Consider the following 21,892-nt stretch of genomic DNA (forward strand, 5'->3'; position numbering starts at 1 on the left):
AAGTTTGTCACGGAACACTCCGATGTGGTATACGCTGTACCTCGAAATTTATCACGGAACTCTAGGCTGTGGTATACAATGTACCTCGAAATTTCGAAACTCTACGATGTGGTATACAATGTACCTCGAAATTTGTTACGGAACTCTACGATGTGGTATACGCTGTACCTCGAAATTTGTCACGGAACTCTACGATGTGGTATACGCTGTACCTCGAAAATTATCACGGAACTCTACGATGTGGTATACAATGTACCTCGAAATTTGTCACGGAACTCTACGATGTGGTATACGCTGTACCTCGAAATTTGTCACGGAACTCTACGATGTGGTATACAATGTACCTCGAAATTTGTCACGGAACTCTCTGATTTGGTACGGTGTACCTCGAAGTTTGAAAGTGAATGCTCTACTTTGGTACACGGCCCCTGTAAACAGACACGTTACATTAGCATAGACAAAGATTATACAGTGTGAGATGTAAGTGTGACCTTGGTACGTATAATCAGCGCTCTTCTTGTAATCTCGCCCACGACATTAAACAGGACATATCTACGAGAATACGACTAAGGCCTTTCCGATATCACGTACGCCATAGTAATGTTCGGCTTGCAAGGTAATCTGGATATATATGTGCATGTAATGACATATTTATATTAGAGATTTATTGTGTGCGTGCGTTCTTGCACGTATACTATGCGTGTGGCTATGAACGTGTATGTACGTCCCTCTGTCAGTATGTTAGTCTTTTTGTCTGAATATCATAATCAGCTTATCAAAAACCTAAACGTTTATCAGAATAAGCTCTTAAAAAGCACTTTGTCTAGCCTTTGTAATCTTAAGTTTCTGTTAAAATATAGTTCACCTGGGATTCAGTCACATGCATCCAAGGCACGCACCTTCGTTCACTTTGCTTTAAGCACGTAAATGTAGGGCACGAACATTCGTCATGTTAATTGTTTGTTACAGAATAGCTAGCGTGGGATCCGGACATATGCATACAGGGCACACACATTCTTTATTGTAGTTAGGTTTTTAGTCTGTTACAGTAAAGCTAATACATTGGTCACGCTCCCCTCCCCCGGGGGATTGCCCCTCCCAGCTGCCGGTCTATAACCTGGGGTTGAAGCGTGTGCATCCAGGGTACGCAGCATCGTCATCTTGGGTCCTGCTAGTTTGTTATATAATAGCTAATCGGAAGCTCAAGCACTGGCGTAGGATATTTTGCTTTATATTTGCTTTTTACGAGTGTAAAAGTGTGTAAATATAAAAGTGTGCCCCATCCACACTTTTTGGCACCTTCCTACGTCACTGTCAAGTACGCCCATTCAGGGCAAGAGTCAGGAACAGTCAGAACAAATGAGTTGCACAAAAGAGCAAACGTGTCGGCAACATCCTGACATAATGTTACGAAAGTTTGTTTTGTTAACGACACCGCTAGAGCACTTTGATTTATTCATCATCAGCTATTGGACGTGTAGAAAACCCCTATATTTTTTTCATTAGTAGCAAGGGATATTTCATATGCATCATTCCGCAGACAGGAGAGCACATGCCACGGCCTTTGATATACCAGTCGTCGTGCACTGGCAATGTTACGAAGTGTTGGTCAATCAATTTTGTTTTTACTAGTAAATTAAATTATTAGGTTGTAATTTTTATGGGCATGTATAGTTAAAGGTATGGCGGAAATTCGTCATTATGCAACTTTAAGATAACATCTTTTATTTCAAATTTTATAGTGGAAAACAGTACTTATAAAACAAATGCTAGAACTCTGGCAATGAAAACAATTATCTTGTTCTACAAATGGTGGTGTTTTACCGTTTTTATTCTGCTTGATTTGTTTATATTCTAAAAGGCAGCACTCACGAAATGTTTCATTTTATCAAGACTTTGTGTATTTTTCTGATAAAAGTTAAACTCCAAGATTTCGCAGGTGTTGTCTTTAAGAGTTCTTCTTTCTTATCTAAACATAAACAAGATAGAGAGTTCCACCTTTTCATCAAGTCAGCAATATTCGGTTGTTTGTCGTTCGTGATTTCCCCAATCTCAAGTCTTACTACTCACATTGTATACTGCGTTATAATGATAAACATAAATACTTACCCATGTTATCCATTATACAAGACAGTTTATAGTATGTTGTGTTTTACGACACCACTAGAGCACACTAATTAAGTATGCACTTTAATATTAGTAGAATGTCGAAAATTACTTGTCAGGAATACCAGGAAAAAGACCAAAAGATTAAAAAGATTCTAACATTTCTGTTTCTGTGTGTGTGTGAGTGTGTGTATGTGTGTGTGCATACACGTACGTGCGTGTATGTACCTGTGTGTGTGCGTGTTTGTATACGCACCTGCGTGCTATGCCTGTGTGCGTGCGTGTGTGTGTGTGTGTGTGTGTGTGTATGATGTGTATATATGTGTGTGTACTGTGTGTGTAGTCTGTCTGTCTGTGTGTATGTGTATGTATGTGTGTGTGTGTGTGCGCGCGCGGGCGCCCGCGCGTGTGTGTATGTGTGTGTTTGTGCGCGCGTACATGTCTTCATATTTATAATACGAGGTACGAGTGTGTATATATGTATAAGTGTGTGCGGTAGTACATGTAGTTGGAGAGTAAATAAATAGACTGGTGTGAAATTTAAATTTAGAATGCTTATGCACTAAGCTCCACCAAATGTCAATGTTCTTGAATTGTTTGGTTAAAAACGGATCGAGAAGGCATGCCTGGTGCCTGTAAACGCAGACATATTAATTTAATCTACAAAACAGCACTTAAATGCATTGCCACTTGATGCAATCCAAAAACTAGTGTTAGATAATATATTTATTTCCACACACGTAAGTTATCTTTCAGACGGGCTCCTAGAATACGATCAATTTCTGAGACACCGTTAACATGTGGAGCACTTTTTTTTTAAACTTTAGATGAAAAGAACGGAGATGACTGCTATTGGAACTTCATTTTCACTCTGCTTGGTGCAGAGATATAATTTTTTACATTTTAATGGTTTTGTCGTTCAGATTTAGCATTATTGGAATAGTTTTCTACAGACAGGATATGATATATCACAGCCTTTGATACCGGTGTATCATTCATGAAGCACTGGGGCCAATTTCACTAAACATCGTACGTTTACGTCTGCGACTAGTAGTTATACCGGAAATACGTTTACACGTGTTTGGCAGCTATTTCACACGGAAAACGTACATCATTACGGAAGATGGAACATTTTAATGATAAAATAAAATAAAATATGTGTACTTAAAACTATATTTGTTGTACTATGATAGTAATATGAATTGTGTTTTAGTTGTAGATTTACGTTTACGTGCAAAACTAGGCTTACGATGTTTTGTGAAATTAAGCCCTGCAATGGACAATCGATCGTACCACCTTTCTCATCTTATACGAGTCCTCTACCATTAAGGTAGAGCCTCGACCCAAAATTTAATGACAACAGTTTAATTCTTGAAACTACTTACTGATAGATTTACAAACCAATACATTTGAATCTATGTTTGTAAGACAGCGTGTAAAAGTTTTAACAAATGTTTGACATCCAGTACCCGATGATTCATAAATCAATGTACTCTAATCGTGTCGTTAAACAAAACAAATTTAAAGTTTTTTGCTGATGTTAAACACTTGACAAAGCCAATCTATATATATTTTTTTTTTTTTTTTTTTTTTTTTTTTGTAAACCCACAAAAAACATGATTAATTTATTGAAGAAAACGTCTGAAATAATGTCACAATATTGATTCCAACCTGACACATTGCTCATCTTTCAGAGTCTACTCATTGTCATCAATATTCAATATTCATTTGAAATACCATCCAATATGACGATAGAAAGTACATGTATATACTAAAGTACTTCTTCCAAGGGGTATCGAATTATGAGCTAATGAATTCTAAAAGTAATACGAGATATATGGAACAGATCATTTAAAAGAGTACAAGTAATATAAATCAATGTATTGTCAAACCTGATCCATAATTAATGTTTGTTGGGGGGGGGGGGGGGGAGGTCTTCTCTAACGCTATATACGTCATCAAGGTTTGTAGTACGGTAATTTATTTTTCATTACTGTCTTTATCGATGAGAAAATACATGGACAGATTTTAACACTCCGATGTAGTCCCAGTGGAAATATCATGCAGAGTGTGTCGATACTATGTCAATACACGGTATCCACGCAATACACGTCACAGGTCCGCAGGGAGGATATTTGAAATGAGATCAAGCTATTTAGGGGCTGCGGAAGTATATTTCGTCACAATTTGCTTCTAGTTGGATTACTTCAAACTTGATTTATGTGCATCTGTATATATGAAAACCCTATAATCCGCACATTTTCATATGAAGTAAAACTACGCTATCAAGGAGTGTCTGATTTAGAGAGGTTCTGTACCAATATTTAAAAAGGGACGTTGATAAATGTCCGGTTTCGAGAGAATGCGGGTTTCTCGAGTCAAGTTTTGAGAGGTTTCACTGTCTGTCTGTTTGTCTGTCTGTCTGTATGTATGTATGTATGTATTGATGTATGAATATCTATATATTGTATGTATGTCGAGGTTGACTGTTACATACATAGATATTAACGCACTGGCGCAGGGGATAATTAAATCCTTTCTGGCCTCACAAATTGTCTCATGCCGTTTCTGGGACTCGAGCCTGTGGCACCGAATCGCCCGCAAATTGCAAGACTAATCACGATGCGCTCTGAGCTATCGAAGCATCCATAAAAAGAATGTTCTTGAACTCAACCACATGCATGGGGCTTACAATCTACGCGGTCGATCCCGCTTACGTGCATGAAACAGTGGGCAGACCTGGCATTGGCTAGTATGTATTCATGTATGAATATCTATATATTGTATGTATGTCGAGGTTGACTGTTACATACATAGATATTAACGCACTGGCGCAGGGGATAATTAAATTCTTTCTGGCCTCACAAATTGTCCCATGCCGTTGCTGGGACTCGAACCTATGTGTGTATGTACATGTATGTATGTATGTATGTACATGTATGTACATGTATGTATGTATGTATGTATGTATGTATGTACATGTATGTATGTATGTATGTATGTATGTATGTATGTATGTATACATGTAGTGCAGCAACAACAAAAACTAATTTTTACGCCATTCACCTTAATCCTTTTCTTACGGGCCTGAGTAAATAATCCTGGATCACTATTCTAATGTGTGCAGACAATATACTAATGTGAAAATAAATGATTTTCTCGAAGTGACTGAACCCCCCCCCCCCCCCCCCCCCCCACCATAAAATAAAAATAATATTAAAAACGATAACGAGTGAAGTTGGTGTTGGCGGCTGTATTGGATTTATGCTTAATTATGCACCTTTCCTTGATTTTGATGGATTTTGGATATGATGCTTAGTGAAGTCCTTCTGTTGCAATTGTTTTCTAGGTTCACTCACATATATTCAGTACTAAAACGTGTGACGGTTACAACAGAGCGCGTGCTATTTCTGTACTTTCAAGAACTATTTTGAGAATTTAACAAGAACACAATAACACAGACATTACGAAGAAAATCCATTATACATGAGTATTAAATTCTATAAAAGTCACTACAGGCACGGAATCCGTCACCATAGAGAACAGAGGAAGCGTGTACCTCTGTCCGACTAGACACCGAGATTGAATTGTAGAAATGAGGCCGTGACGTACAGACTGACGTGATAGTATCCCATCAAGATGTGCCCACGTCGAACCAGTGTCCGAAATCTGAGTCTGATTGAAGACGACCACCACGACAAATGACAGCTGGCCTGACAGTGAACAATGTGCCTAACACACCGACTTAATCAACTCTGACAGTTTCTATAGTAACAAAGATGCTTTATGATGTGTTGGTATGAATATTGATATAGGTATTATTCGGCTTCAGAAAAAAAGGAAGTTGATTTTGTTTAACGACATCACTAGAGCACATTGATTTATTAATCATCGGCTATTGGATGTCAAACATTCGCTTATTTTGATATATAGTCTTAGAGAGGAAACCCACTTCATGTTTACATTAGTAGCAAGCGATCTTTTATACAGACATGATAACACATACTACGGCCTTTGGTATGCTATTCGTGGTGCACTGGCTGGAACAATAAATAGCCCAATGGGCCCACCGATGGGGATCGATTCCAAACTGACAGTGCATCAAGAGAGCGCTTTACCACTGAGCTTTGCCCCGCCCTTATGCGACTCCAGTGTCGTGTTTCAGTTAAAATAGCCAAGCACGAATCAAGGAGTAGTATTAATACAGCGTCTCCATTAGCTGGAGTAGAGAGAACAAAATGATAATTTTAAACAAATACAGGCGCGTGTTCAGGAATTTAAGCGGGAGGGGGTTTATACTATGGCCAACGACGTTTTTATGGGGTCTAGTTATGCTTCCTTGGAATTTTGTTTTAAAATCGCTTGCGTAGAGGGTGGAGAGGGTCATATATTTCTGGAGGCAATTGCCCCCGGCCTCTCTACATTTAAGAATTGAAGCTGTATTGTTTAGTGAGATGCTATGGAAGTAATAGCAGCTGTACTTACTAGTATCTACAGATTCTGCCAAAGCGATTTCAAAACTGATCATTTGGGTCATTAAATTGCTTTTCTACTGGAATAGCATCATCAACGTCAACATAGATATGTAAACAGTTAAAGGGTGTATCAAATTAGTTTAACTGAACACATTTGAGAAATTGAGAAAAGTAATCTGATTGGATCTTTGTTAAAAACAAATTGGGTAGTACAAAAAAATCGATTTATCGGTAGTTCTTCTGAGGCACATTTCCTGTGTCCTTGTCTTCGTCAACCGTCGGCAATAAACCCACATCTATAGAAACAAATCTAAACTACTGAGGCACCTTGCTGTTCAAAACAACAAAACTAATTCCAGCCTCTTTCAAATGAGATCACCCAGATGGTAGAAATAATTATTTCACTAAATGTAGCTTTTAACTGATCGGTGTATTTCTTTGATGTTCAAAGCAACCACTGGTGTTTCAAAGTGGTGTGTGCGTGCGTGCGTGTGTGATTCCGTTCGTGCGTAAGCCAAATCTGGCTGGAGGAGGGGGGGGGGGTAGAAAATCAGTTCTAAAATTGACAGTGCTCTGACATGTTTAATTTATCAAAAATGATAATTATTGTTAAATCAAAGCTAAATATCAAATCTTCGTGATATTAGTTTTTTTGTTTCAGATAATCTGGACTAAAACTGAAAATGGATGATAAGGGTAGGTTAGTAAAAACATATTCTGGATTAGTTAAAACAAAAAGCGTATACACATTCAGCTTTACTGATTCTTGCTAAGAGGAATATATTTTACAATCTTGAGCATTTACAACGATGTTTGGAACCGAAGAATAAATACATTTTTAAAATTATTTTGGTTTTTACTTTAGATTATTATAATTCAGTTATATAAAGAAGTCAATAATAAAATGTATTTTATGAACTCATGTATTGTTCAATATTTCGGGGGTTTTTGTGGGGGTTTTTGTGGTCATTGTTGTTGATATCTTTATTTTAATAATTTAGAACACAGATATGTCTGTATTACTGTTTTATAGAATTTGTGTATTCGGCCAACTATAAACCTTTGGATTCAATGAAGACGGCATTTGATAAATATGGGTATATTATCATCAGGTAAGAAACGATTTATTTGTCAATTTTGTTTCTATTATTTTTATGCATCGTACCCTTTTATCAGTTGCAAATATGCTTTTCATTAACTGCTAAAAATGACATCTCTGCGATGGTAATCATAATAATATGAAAGCAATCAAATGTATATGATAATCAAAGTAATTTAACATTAAAGCAAAGCATTATAACAAAAATAGTAATCAATGGTAACAAAATCCTGGTATTATGGAAAATGTCATATTTGATAAGCATAGTTCTATCAAGTGGAAAAGACTGTATCTTTGACTGCACTTTGAACAGCACATTATGTAGTATTAAAGCAATGGGTAGTTATTTTCACACATAGTAGCTAAGGTGTTGTCATATCATAGCTGATTTTTCTATCAACAAAGATCTTTTACGTGTACGTCTCTACATTTAGGACAAGGTATCAAACACCACTGACTTTAACATACTAATGTTAGAGCACTGGATACCATTGAGATTGTGCGGATAAACTTGTAGCTTAAAGCAATAAAAACAAATTGGATTCGCCTTTGCTAAGAGACTGATTAGCGCACTTAACCCAGTTATTTAATTCTTAATTTATTATTCTTTAGAACACTGTTTACTTTCAGGGGTTTGCTTCAACCGGCGGAACTGCAAAAAGTTACTCAAGCATTGGAAGAAAACTCGGAAATACACAAACATGCTTTTGGGGTATTGGCTAATATATTTTTATGCTATGTGACGGAACATGCTCTTATCTTTCGCCTGTGGCGATGTTAATTGTTTAAGAGGGCCGTGTGCGGATTGGTTACGTAATACCCCCGCGCGACGGTGGTCGAGCTGTTCCCAATATGCACTTAGACCAGTTGGGCACTTGGTTACGTAATACCTCCGCGTGACCGTACCCCCTAATACACACTTAGACCAGGTGCGGAGGCCATGTGGCCAGTAGTTACGTAATACCTCCGCGAGTTCTGTTTTACGACCTTGTATTCCTAGCGGAATGGCGACAGCTAGTCTACCATCTAAGAACAAATGCCGTCTTGGTCGCTGTGGAAATATCACATGATAGGGGAAGTACCGCGATGTGCCCCCAGGCGATATTCGGTTTTATAATAAATAGCTAGGATTTTAGATATATTGGGGGAGAAACAAAAGGAAGGCTCCAGGGGAACGTTGTCCGTCCGGACTGGTAAATATATTATTTCTGCTCTGTTGTATAACCTTGATGTGATTGATGTGACTTTAAATATTTTAATACTGTATTATACCAATATTATTTAGACAGTGTTTCCGGTAATCTGACGAAGTAAATTGTAGGCTTCACTGTTCTAAAATTATTAAAGCTTAACCAGTCATCCTAGAGGACCTAGGTAAACTGTAGGTTATTGTCTTTATTGTGATAGGTACCAGTATTAATTCTGTATTACAAGGTTACTGAATGAGTAGTTAAGGGTTAATTAAAAATTAACCAGTTAGGAATAGAGTTGTAATTCCTTTATTAATTAAGTTCCCCTGGAAGCGTTTCTCAATTATCACACGTGTGTGTGTTGTTTCACGGTGAAGTGATTAGAATATTGTGTAAACTAGACACCTAGTGATTAACTAATTAAGTGATTAGTTCCGGGTTGTTATTATTATTGTTGTTGTAAGTAATTAACTGCGGCTATATATTTGTCAGCGTAAGGTTAATACAGATTCCAAGGTGTATTGTGTTTTGTTGTGTTTTCTAGTGCACTAAACGTGCTATATATATTTATATAAGATCTTATCTCTGATTACCTAGAGACGAGCCACTCGGGTATTGGACTGCCCGATACAGAGAGATCTAATAGATATACAGTTAGGAGAGATATTTGGATAATCGTGTTTTATTCAGTTACGGGTATTATAGGATCCCCGTGACATGCTAAGTTTACATTTATTAATTAATATTCTTACAATTTTATTTCAGTTTGACTTATTTCCGTGCTTGTGTTCATTTACGATTCAAGTACGATGCCCTGGGCACACATCTTCAGTTATTTACGTTGTGTGTGAAAGCCGCTGAGAGAGACGATGTAGTGGTAGGTTTGCACCAACCCAATGACTTGATAAAGCTGACACTGGGTAAAAGTTGATGCCGGGATGTGAACCAGGAACCTACCAGCCTTAATTCTAATGGCTTAACCACCACACCCAACAAATGGTTTTTTTTTTTTTTTACGGCTAACAATAAAAAGTGTTAGAACCGTGACTGTATGCTCTGGATTTGTTGTGTTGATACACATGTTGCATCATGAAACTATCGTTTTTATTGCGAAATTCGCAGTATACAGCAATTCACGTCCCAAGTATAAAACGTCTCCAAATGCTAAACGTCTCGGAAGTTAAACGTCTCGTTTCAATCAAATAAAAATTTGTTTTTGATTAGCGACACTACTAGAGCACATTGATTTATTAATCATTAGCTATTGGATGTTAGACATTTGGTAAATTTGACATAAAATCTTTAAGGAAACCCGCTACATTTCTCCATTAGAAGTTAGAGGTCTGTTATAAGCACTTTCTCACAGGCAGAAAAACACATACTACGGACTTTGATATACAAGTCGTAAGGCACACAAAACAAATCACAAAAGATAAAATAAGATAGTCAGGGGCGTAGCGTGATCTGGACCTGGGGGGTTCGAATATGAACCAAGTGGACCTTTTTCTATTTTGTTTTTGCACCACCAGAAACTCCATATGTATAAACCTGTATGCTTTAGTTCTGAAAGCGGACCATTTGCTTCAGCGGGGTGGGTTCGTCCGAAACCCCCGAACCCCCCTAGCCTACGCCCCTGATAGTTTTATTACAAAATGAACGAATATTGTATGTACAACAGTTGTTGCATATTACACACTAACCTAATTAAAGATTCATTACTTTAAATGCAAATGTACTTGATATTGCTATTTGAAGTTTTCGACTATTATGAATGACGTCGTGGCTTTTGTAAAGTGCTACAGCTATTTCCAGTAATTTTCTCCGAGCATTTAATGTATAAAACATATTGTGTTTAATGCATTTTCAGCTCTCCGACGGGGAAGATAAAATAAGTCGTCAATGCATATGGAGTCTCCCTGGTAACGATATCACTGGTATGGTTGCCAGAAGCACCAGAGTTGTGAGAACAGTGGAAAAGGTATTTGTCTCTCAGTATTAAAAACTTAAAACAAGCTTGCCTTGTTTAACGACACCACTAGTGAACAGTGATTAATTAATCTTCGACTGTTGGGTGTTAAAAATGTTGTAATTCTGACAGGTAATTTTTAAGAGAAAGTTCGAACCCGCCACATTTGTTGCATTACTAGTAAGCGATCTTTTATATGCATACTTTAAAAACATGGACAGCACATACCACTGTCTTTCATGTACCATTCATAGAGCAGTGGTTGGGATGGAGAAAACACAATGTGCCCGTTGAGGGGCTCGAGTTAAACAATTCAAGAATCTCGTGTGAGCGCTCTACCGACTGAGCTAGATCCCTTTTGCCAAACAAGCGGAGCATCATAATATTGTACATGCATATATACTGACACACAATGAAAACGCAGAAAACTACTTTTCATTGCAAATAACGACAAACTATTAATGAATTGATGGATAATGTAATTTGACATTAATGACTGGTATTCATGAGATACATTCACATGGAAACATGGCCAGTTATCATCAGTAATCGAGTTGCATTCGTAATCGAAAAGTTCAACCCCCCATATATCCCCCCCCCCCCCCATATCAAGGTCAGTATCTGGTGTGTCCAATATTGGCCCGTGAGTATGCGTGAAGACGACGGGGAAAGGATTGGCACAAACATCTCAAATAAGCCACAGGAATGTTCCTCCACTCCTCCTGCAACGCCTGTGCAAGCTCAGCGACGTTACGCGGTGGTGGCTGGCGGTGACGTACACGACGTCCTAACTCATCCCACATGGTCGAGGTCGATCACGGACACTTCCGGTCTGTTGATGACGTTCAACCCTTGAACCCCCTTGAACCATGCCCAACGCTCGCTCGTGGCATTCTTAATGTGACGAGGAATATGACACTGTTACGTGACTTTTATGTGTCCACATACTGGCATTTCACGTGCATTGCATGCAGCATGATTGAGCATGTAATGAACGCATTTCACACCATTTTGTGTGTTTCTGCTATTGTATGTGTAACGAGAACAAAACCAGGATTAAAACCCAGACAAAAGTACCAATCAATGGCTTCCTCTCATAAATTGTTATTTTAAGTCCAATAAATATATTTTTCATTAATCACAACAAAATATTGAAAAATATCTGTTTTGCGTTTTCATTGTGTTTCAGTATATTATCCTAATGACAGACGAACTTTGTAAATTCGCCTACACAGGTTCTGACGTTATTTAATTGAAATTAAAATGTGTCGAGTGCGTCGTTAAATAAAACATTTACTTCTTCCTCCCTCTTCGCCCACACAGGCCTAGTTTGGATGGTAAATCCAGGGCCGTAACTTGGGGGGGGGGGGGGGCAAGGGGGGGACACTTGCCCCCCACCCCTCCGAAAAAATCCGGAAAGCATTATAGAAACTTAAAGAAAATTCTCTTCTTAACTGTTTAAGGAGTTTTAGACTATTAACTACTCAGTTGCCCCCCACCCCCAACAAAAAATCCTAGCTACGGCCCTGAAATCTACAAACATTGTGAGGACACGTGCACTGAATAGACAGGTCAGGGGATGATTTTCTTATACTTACCAAGTCAATGTCAAATAATAAAAATAAAATAAAATAAAATGTCGAGGTGGAAAGGAAAAAACCCATGTTATTCCCCGTTCTGGACGGAAGAAGTGGCTCACGTCAGAGCATGGGTCCACGACAGGCGTGTTCTACCACAGCATGCTCTGAACGTGCACAGTAAATCATCTTGAAGTCCAAGTCCAAAATTATCCCAACTTGATCATTCCTAGTTTTGGTTCAGTAAATATTTTCTGTAGTTAAAATGAAACTAGAATTGTGTTCAAGAAAGATCGGTAAAACGTCAGTCAGAGCCAAATTAATTTTTACAATTAAAAGTTTCTGTGTATATCGAGGTCAGTTTAGCAACTGCAGACAATGCAAGACGCTAATGTTGAAAGTATAATTATAACACCAGTCATATAATTTTCAAGACATTATATTATTCCACGGTGTAACGTGTAAATACATTATTACCATCTATGTTACAGTTTTAAATAGCAACGCATTAAACCACTACGGTATAGACGTATATGGGTAATGGTGGATAGAGTTTTGTGCTATTATTCCAAGGCAGCCCTATTGAATGTGAAGATTTGCGAGTGTATTAAAACGGTTGTTGTGTTTGTATTTTGTATTAGCAAAATATACTGAGGGTACAACTCTAATAAAAACAAAATATACTGAGCTTACAACTTTAATAAAAACTAAATCTGAAATTTGTTTCAGTTACTGAGTGGCGATGTGGCCCATTATCACTCGAAACTCATCATGAAGGAAGCCAAAACTGGAGGCAAGTTTGTCTGGCACCAAGATTATGGGTAAGTGCTGTTCTGTTGATAACCAGTACTTTTACATGATTTGTCAGTTATCTTCCCATTATGATTCTATTATTGTATAACTATCAAGTAGCTCGTTTTCCGGTAGAGAAATAGTTTATTGGCAGAGCGATCGCCTGTAGTTTACTGTCATGTTTTTATCTTGTTCCAACCGGTAACTGGTATATCAATTACCGTGGCATTTGTGTTCCAATGGGAAAGGAGGCGCGTTTGCAGTAAATTGTGCAGGGTTGAGGATTTTAGGGGTCGGATCTCTCTATCTCTCTATCTGTTGAAAACTATACGTTTTTATCTTAAATATGAGCCATTTTGAGTCGTTGACACAATATGGCGTCATATTTGAGTCATGTCTTCATAGAGGCGTCATACTATATTTTTAACAAGATATTTTGATTCTTTGGTATCATATTTCTATCTATTCATAACAGATTTATAGGATCTAAAAGCAACCCATGGGTATCAAAGTTGGTGTTGGCGGGCATATTGGATTTATGCTAATTAGCACCTTTCCCGTTTTAAGATTTGGGTAGTTTTTGGACATAATGTTCAGTGAGGTCATGTTAACAATATAAAATAAACAAAATAAAAACCCTTTCTGTTGCAATTTGTTCTAGGTTCACCTAAATTGTGGCTTAAATTTATTGCTCATAAGCTCCTTAAAAGTGCATCTGTGTTACATCTGTATGCACATTAGATTAACAGAAGCCCGCATGTTACATGCTGCTGTAAACTACTTGAAGTAATGATTGTGTTTCCACAGATACTGGTACAAGAACGGTTTTGTGAAACCCGACATGTTATCCGTGCTGATCGCGATCGACCCGTGCCTCAAGGATAACGGCTGTCTGGAGGTACGAGAAGTGTCTTACACAATGTAACCGTGTAGGGTTTCCTTTAATCGACTCACAGGTACAGCCAGCAAGTATTACTGTTGAATGTGTAATAACTCTATTTTAGGGGAGAGTTTAACGACACCACTAGAGCACATTGATTTATTAATCAATGGCTATTGGATGTCAAACATTTGGTAATTTCGACATAGGCTTAGAGAGGAAATCCATTAGTAGCAAGGGATATTTTATATGCACCATCCCGCAGACAGGATAGCACATACCACGGCCTTTGATATACCATTCGTAGTGCACTGTCTGGAACGAGAAGTAACCATATGCACCCACCGACGGGGATCGATCCAAAACCGATCGCGCATCTGGGCTAGTCCACCCCTTTTAGGAGAGAGAGATAGACACAGAGACGGACAGAGACTGAGGACAGACACAGATGGAGTCAAAGAATGAGCCACAGAGGCAGAGGGGGTGACAAATACTGAAGAAAGAGACAGAATGCATAGTGTCCAAGAGAACACAACTGTCAGTCTCCCCCACTGGCGTAGCCAGGATTTTATATTTTATATTGGGGCGGGGGGGGGGGGGGGCAACCCATATTGTATTTGATAGTTGGTTACATGCCCACAATACCAGTACGGTATTGATTTCAGATCGCTCAAATCATGTCTACCTTTTTAAATATTTTATTTGTTTTAACATAATATTAATATCGACAAATAGAGACATTTTCCCATATAACAGTCTACGTTGGGACCCAAAACTATATCTACAAAACGTAATATCGACTCAAACGTATCGACTCAACCGAGATAAAAACATGATAGCTAATACACGTTTTGGCGAGGATGGGCCAATCATATCGACAGACACACACACACAGACAGAGACAGAGAGAGAGAGAGAGAGAGAGAGAGAGAGAGAGAGAGAGAGAGAGAGAGAGAGAGAGAGAGAGAGAGAGAGAGAGAGAGAGAGAGAGAGAGAGAGGGAGGGAGGGAGAGGCAGGGAGGAGAGGGAGGGAGGAGAGAGAGGGAGGAGAGAGAGAGAGAGTGGAGGGGGGAGAGAGAGAGAGGAGAGAGGGAGAGAGGAGAGAGAGGAGAGGAGAGAGAGAGAGAGCACGAGGAGGGAGGGGAGGGAGGAGAGGGGAGAGACAGAGAGAGGGAGGAGAGTGGGAGAGTGAGTGAGTGAGGGAGAGAGAGAGAGAGAGAGAGAGAGAGAGAGAGAGAGAGAGAGAGAGAGAGAGATCGCACTGAATACAATGCTATACAATACAGCCTTTATTGCAACAGTGATACACTGATTAGGGGTATGTTTTCTCATTAAAAACAAACATAACAACTAATAATATCATTAGAGATTTAATACACATGATCATCATGTCTGCATCTATATGCCACACCGACATAAATACACACGCACACAGACCGTGTTTGTTTGTTTGTTTGTTTTGTGGGGGATTGTGTTTTTATATGTATATATACGTAAACCCAGGATCGTTTTCTGACAAAAGTTTGTTATTATGTCTGTTTCAAAACACGAATTCTATTTTCAGTTTAAATATATTATTGCTATACTATTTATAAACGTCTTTCCTTTTATTTTAAACTTCCTGCTACTGCACTCTTGACCAAAATAGTTTCTCCAGTTTGTTTACGCGTGTTCTGACTTTAATCAGTCAATACCGTATTATTCCAGGTACTGGTGGGTTCACATAAATGTGGCCGTGTGGACCACATGATGGTGGGTGGTCAAACGGGAGCTGACCTTGAGAGGGTGGAGCTTATTAAACTGAAATGTCCACTTATCTATGTAGAGCTTGATCCTGGTGAGTTTCGATATCTTTAGACATGGTTTTGGTCACATATGGTATTATCAAAGTGTAGAAAATTGCAATACTTTTGGTCACATATGGTATTATCAAAGTGTAGAAAATTGCAATACTTTTATATCACTATTCAAACAGAGAATGACAGATCAATTTATTCATGTTTGCTGTATTAATTTCTCATTTCTTTTCAATTTATTTTTGTGCTTATATCCAATTAAGGTTCAAGCACGCTGTCCTGGGCACACACCTCAGTTATCTGGGCTGTCTGTCCAGGACAGTGGGTTAGTGGTTAGTGAGATAGAAGAGGGTGTAGTGGTGTTACGCCTACCCATTGAGTCGTTAAAACTCGCTCTCGATGTGAGCCGGTACCAGGCTGCGAACCCTGTACCTACCAGCCTTATGTCCGATGGCTTAACCATGACACCACCGAGGCCGGTTTGCTGTATTTAGCAATTTTCCAAAATGTCTGTTATACAAATTCGTTGTTAATAATTATTGCCTATAACCTTACCTTCAGAAACCTATTGCCCTGAAATACGAACATATTTTGAGTAAATATAGAATATCTTCCCATAATCTCTTTATAGAAACGGGCAGATACCACAATATTGACAGGAATAATATAATGTGTACACTATGCAATATGAATGTAGTAGAAGACGAATATCACTTTGTTCCAGTGTGTCCTTTCTACAGTAACATAAAACATAAATATATTAAACCTTATTATTACAATAAACCATCAACATTTAAATTAACGCAACTACTGTCTAGCGACAATTCACAACAGCTAATTAAACTGTGTAAGTACCTGACAACTGCTACCACGCATATACCAGACAACGTTGATACATGACGTGTTAGTATATTGTATATTATTACTATGCATGTATTACCCATTTATTATTGACTTTTATCGATTGTAATCCGTTGCTACTTACCATTCCTAGCAATGTGCACAGCATATAATTTTTTTTATAAATATGTATGCCCACAAATTGTATAAGTTTTTTGCAAAATAAAATGTATCTAAGCATAATACACGAACAGTTAGACAGATGCTTTGTTACACCGGAGTTGTTTCCCATTAATAAAGCACATTTTATTGCCAACAACAGACTACAATAGATCGATGTTTATTAAGGCTGGTAGGTACAGCGTTCGCAGCCCGGTACTGGCTCCCACCCAGAGCGAATTTTAACAACTCAATGGGTAGATGTAAGACCACTACACTCACTTCTCTCTCACTAACCACAAACCACTAACAACTTTCCCACTGTCCTAGACAGACAGCCCAGATCGCTAAGGTGTGTGCCAGGACAGCGTACTTGAACATTAATTGAATATAAACACGAAAATAATTAGAAATGAATGAAGATTGTTGTAACTAGTGGCTAGTCGGGGGTGGGGGGGGTGCGGGGGATGGTGCCCTGTAGGCCTAGTGGTAGTACAAAACTGCACCCACATTACTGGCTGAGACGTGCGGGTAGCTTATTTCTTCGTAGGGGCGAGACGTAGTCCAGTGGTAAAGCGCTCGCTCGATGCGCGGTCGGTCTGGGATCGATCCCTGTCGGTGGGCCCATTGGGCTATTTCTCGTTCCAGTCAGTGCACCACGACTGGTATATCAAAGGCCGTGGTATGTACTACCCTGTGGGATGGTGCATATAAAGGATCCCTTGCTGCTAATCGAAAAAAGTAGCCCATGAAGTGGCGACAGCGGGGTTCCTCTCTCAATATCTGTGTGGTCTTTAACCATATGTATGACGCCATATAACCGTAAATAAAATGTGTTGAGTGCATCGTTAAATAAAACATTTCCTTCTTCTTCTTCCTATTTCTTCGTGTATACATCCTACAGCTCACCATGTACAATATTTGTAGGAACATTGTCAATCTATTCTGTACAAAGGGGGCGGTACGTAGCTCAGTGGTAAGTTTACGTTTGTTTTATTTAACGACTCCACTGGAGAACATTGATTAAGTAATCATGGATGTCAAACATTTGGTAATTCTGACACGTAGTCATCAGAGGAAACCCGCTACATTTTTCCAAATGCAGTAAGAGATCTTTTATATGCATCTTACCACAGACAAGGATAATATCACATACCATGGTCTTTGATATACCAGTCGTGGTGCACTAGCTGGAACAAGAAATAGCCCAATGGGCCCACTGATGGGGATCGATCCCAAACCGACCGTGCATCAAGCGAGCGCTTTCACCACTAGGTTACGTCCCACTATCACCTGTTGGTGGGTCACCGTGACACATATTTTTAGGAACAGTGTCTATACATTTCATACACGGGGGGGGGGGGGGGGGGGGCTCAGTGGTAAAGTGCTCGCTTGATGCGTGGTAGATTTGGGATCGACCCCTGTCGGTGGACCCATTGGGCTATTTCTCATTCCAGCCAGCGCTCCACGACTGGTATATCAAATGCCGTGGTATGTGCTATTCTGTCTGTGGGATGGTGCATATGAAATATCCCTTGTTACTAATGGAAAAAAGAAGCGGGTTTCTTCTCTAAGACTATATGTCAAAATTACCAAATGTTTGACATCTAATAGCTGATGATTAATAAATCAATGTGCTCTCGTTAAACAAACCAAACAATTCCACACAACTCCACACAATTACTGTATATAACTATAGAGCCAAATTTACCACATTGGACCTTAATTGGATATCTAGACATGTCAGATATTTATAAGTATAAGTTAGGACTATTTATTTTAAAATTCACTTGCTAAGGGGAGCTAACAATTACTCTCCTTGAACTAGTGTGATGGTGAGCCAGGGTAATATGTAGCTCGCCTTAAAGGGCGAGGTCTGTCCAGAAGCGTACGAGACGGGAGCAAAACCTCAACTTCGTGCAAAAATGATGCAGATATTCGTGCAAAATGTGCTAATCTGAGACCTTTTTACCAAGTATTTCAATCACTCTACCCTCAAAACGAGTTGTAATCCATGTAAAAATGCGTAGTGATTCGTTTGCAACGCTATGTAATTGTTTGGTAGTAATCCAAATATGAATAAATGTTGTTATCCAGATTCAGGCATTATCGTTTAATACGGGCAAAAGCCAGCCTGCTCCCCCCGCACAAATGGGAGCCCGTGCGCCTATAGATGAGTCTGTCTAGGATTGATTCTGTTTATGTAAGTTACGAAAGTTGTTGCTATTTGTACAGGCGACGCGGTGTTCTTCCACAGCAACGTTCTGCACACGAGCAGCGCCAACACAAGCGACAAGAGGAGGTGGGTTCTGATCAGCGCCTTCAACCTCCTCTCCAACAACTCCCTCATACAGCACCACCACCCCACCGGAACCAGGGTGCACGTGGTCAGTACTTCCGCTTCGGGGTCAGTCTTAAAGGGAGCCGGAGTAACCGAGTTAAATTGAGCAATATAAAAAAGGGATAACAAATAATGCAAATGTATACCGGCAAGGCTGGTAGGTACTGGGTTCGCATCTAGGTACCGGTTCCCACCCAGAGTTTAACGACTCAGTTGGTAGGTGTGAGGCAACTAACCTGACCTTTCACTAACGACTAATATATAGTGCTGGACAGACAGTACAGATAGCTGAGGTGTGTGTGTCCAGGATAGCGTACTGCAACCTAATTGGATATAAGCACAAAAATAACTATAAACGAAAGAATAAATGAGTCCAATGCGTCGTTAAAACTCACTGTGGGTGGGAGCTTGTATCGGAGTGCTAACTCAATACCTACCAGCAATACGTCCAATGGTCTAACCAATATACCACCTAGACCAGCCTGTAATGTAGAATGGGGTGTCTTCAGGGGCGTAGGTCTAGGGGAAATGTAAAGAAAAGGGTTCGCTAGTTTCATAATCGAAATCCTCACCCCAGGTTCAGACCACGGTACGACCCTGATTTTGTTAATTTTGATGAGCCAACTTAGACCTATTCTTAATTAAAGATTAGTCTACAATGGACACTGATTCGTGTAATATTCTTTTGTAGCATTTTGTTTGTAAATTCACGCACAAAAGTTATGAAAATTATCATAGAATTTCACTTTCTGTTTCTTTTCAGGTCGATGATTCGGCCATTTTGTCTTGCACTAATTTCACAGACATGACTGGAAAGAGATTTCAAGAACCGACGAAGAATCGGGGAATTATTCCTGTCAGAGAATAAGCGTTTCGTACGACGTCTGTATGACCGAGTCAAAGAAACCGTGGCACCCAGTTATTAATCGGATGTTACTTCACATGTCTGTGATTGTCTGTGATTATCTGTGATTCAAGCAGACCATTAAAGGCATTTGATATAGAAAGATGAAATGAAAATTACATCCACTTGGAATACTACATATCCCATTTTAACTGTTAAACATATGTGAATGGTTATTAGTGTGATATCTTACACAAGCAGGTCATTAACTGCATTTGAAACACAAACATGAAATGAAAATTATACCCACTTGTGATACAAAATATCACAAAATAACCGTCAAACATGTTTTTGTTGATCTACTAAAAAAAATAAAAAATATGACAATTACCAGAAACTATTTTGCAAAAGAGTTTAAATAATGATTGCTTCGTTTAACAACACCACTAGAGTACAATGATCTATTAATAATCGGTTACTGGATGTCAAACATTTGGTCATTTTGCCTCTTACTCTTCAGAGAAATTTCGCCACAGCTTTCCATTATCAGCAAGGTATCTTTCATATGTACTTTCCCACAAACATATTTCTCGCTCCAGCCAGTACACCACGATGTATATCAAAGGCCGTGGTATGTGTTATCCTGTCTGTGGGATGGTGCATATAAAATATCCCTTGCTGCTAATCGAAAAGAGTAGCCCATGAAGTGGCGATAGCGTGTTTCCTCTCTCAATATCTGTGTGGTCTTTAACCATATATCCGACGCCATATAACCGTAAATAAAATGTGATGAGTGCGTCATTAAATAAAACATGTCCTTCCTTCTCACAGACAGGACGGCACATACCACGGCCTTTGATTGGTTGGGACGGGGTGGGGGAACCAACAAGAGAATAGGTCCGTCGAGGGGATTCAATGTTTCGATCCACTTCATGTCCGTTACAGGTTAATAATTATATTCCCTATTTAGTAATTTTGTTGAATCTAATTATTAATATGAATTAAGTAAAATCGGTGATACTACAAATCGATATGGTGCCGTCTATAATCTATGGTTTTTCTTGCAGTTCCGGAACAGCTAAGGAATACATTGAAAGGTCTCAACTGCTGTCAAATTCTTTCACAACAGAGGTTTCGCAACAAACCGTTATTGTTACGGATACGGTTAGCTAATCGTATCCGTAACAGTTAGTAGTAACCGTTTAGCTAGTTTCGCAGATCGGTACTGTCAGTGACTTAAAGATGGCGGCATTGTCAGACGTGTTCGAGATGGCGTTAGAAAACAACGATGACGATCTAATGTTTTTTTAGCTTACTCGCAAAATCTGGTTTTCGAGATTCCGATTTGACAATATTACAGATGAACAATCACGTAACTTGTTTAGATTCGATAAGGACAGTATTCATCGACTGACAGCAGCCTTGAATTTGCCAGAAAAGATGGTGTACCAGAATCGTTGTGTTTGCGACGGGGCAGACGCACTGTGTACTCTTTTGCGTAGACTGGTATACCCCAATAGACTGGCCGACCTCGAGCCAGTATTTGGAAGATCCAAGTCAACACTTTCGCTCATTGTAAATGAAACCTTGGATTTTATTTATGAACAGCATAACCACCTACTTACTAGTGTTGTGAAAGAATTTGACGCTAACGAGGTCAATACCGCCATATTTGAAGCTGAAATAACGAATATCATTTGGTGAATACCGATGAGCGAACGATGGGAGTTCTTTTCCATCCACTTCAGTTTCGTTCCCTATTGGGTTGACGGCGATGGTGATGTTAAACTGCTTTCCCAATTGAAATGGAAAAGATTCGACTTTCAA

The 21,892-nt window shown here is 39.1% G+C and overlaps 1 protein-coding gene across 1 annotated transcript; it reads left to right on the forward strand.

Moving 5' to 3' along the window:
- The first annotated feature begins 519 nt into the window (after positions 1-519).
- LOC121382071 (L-proline trans-4-hydroxylase-like) lies at positions 520-20,673 on the forward strand. Its single transcript, XM_041511550.1, has 10 exons — positions 520-616; positions 7,243-7,277; positions 7,615-7,693; positions 8,311-8,392; positions 10,738-10,848; positions 13,143-13,234; positions 14,013-14,103; positions 15,793-15,922; positions 19,116-19,267; positions 19,985-20,673. Exons 2-10 carry the CDS (start codon positions 7,265-7,267, stop codon positions 20,087-20,089), a joined length of 855 nt encoding a protein of 284 aa, XP_041367484.1. The 5' UTR covers positions 520-616; positions 7,243-7,264; the 3' UTR covers positions 20,090-20,673.
- Positions 20,674-21,892: the final 1,219 nt, after the last annotated feature.

Source organism: Gigantopelta aegis, chromosome 9, assembly GCF_016097555.1.
Source record: "Gigantopelta aegis isolate Gae_Host chromosome 9, Gae_host_genome, whole genome shotgun sequence".
In the NCBI taxonomy this organism is placed as follows: domain Eukaryota; kingdom Metazoa; phylum Mollusca; class Gastropoda; order Neomphalida; family Peltospiridae; genus Gigantopelta; species Gigantopelta aegis.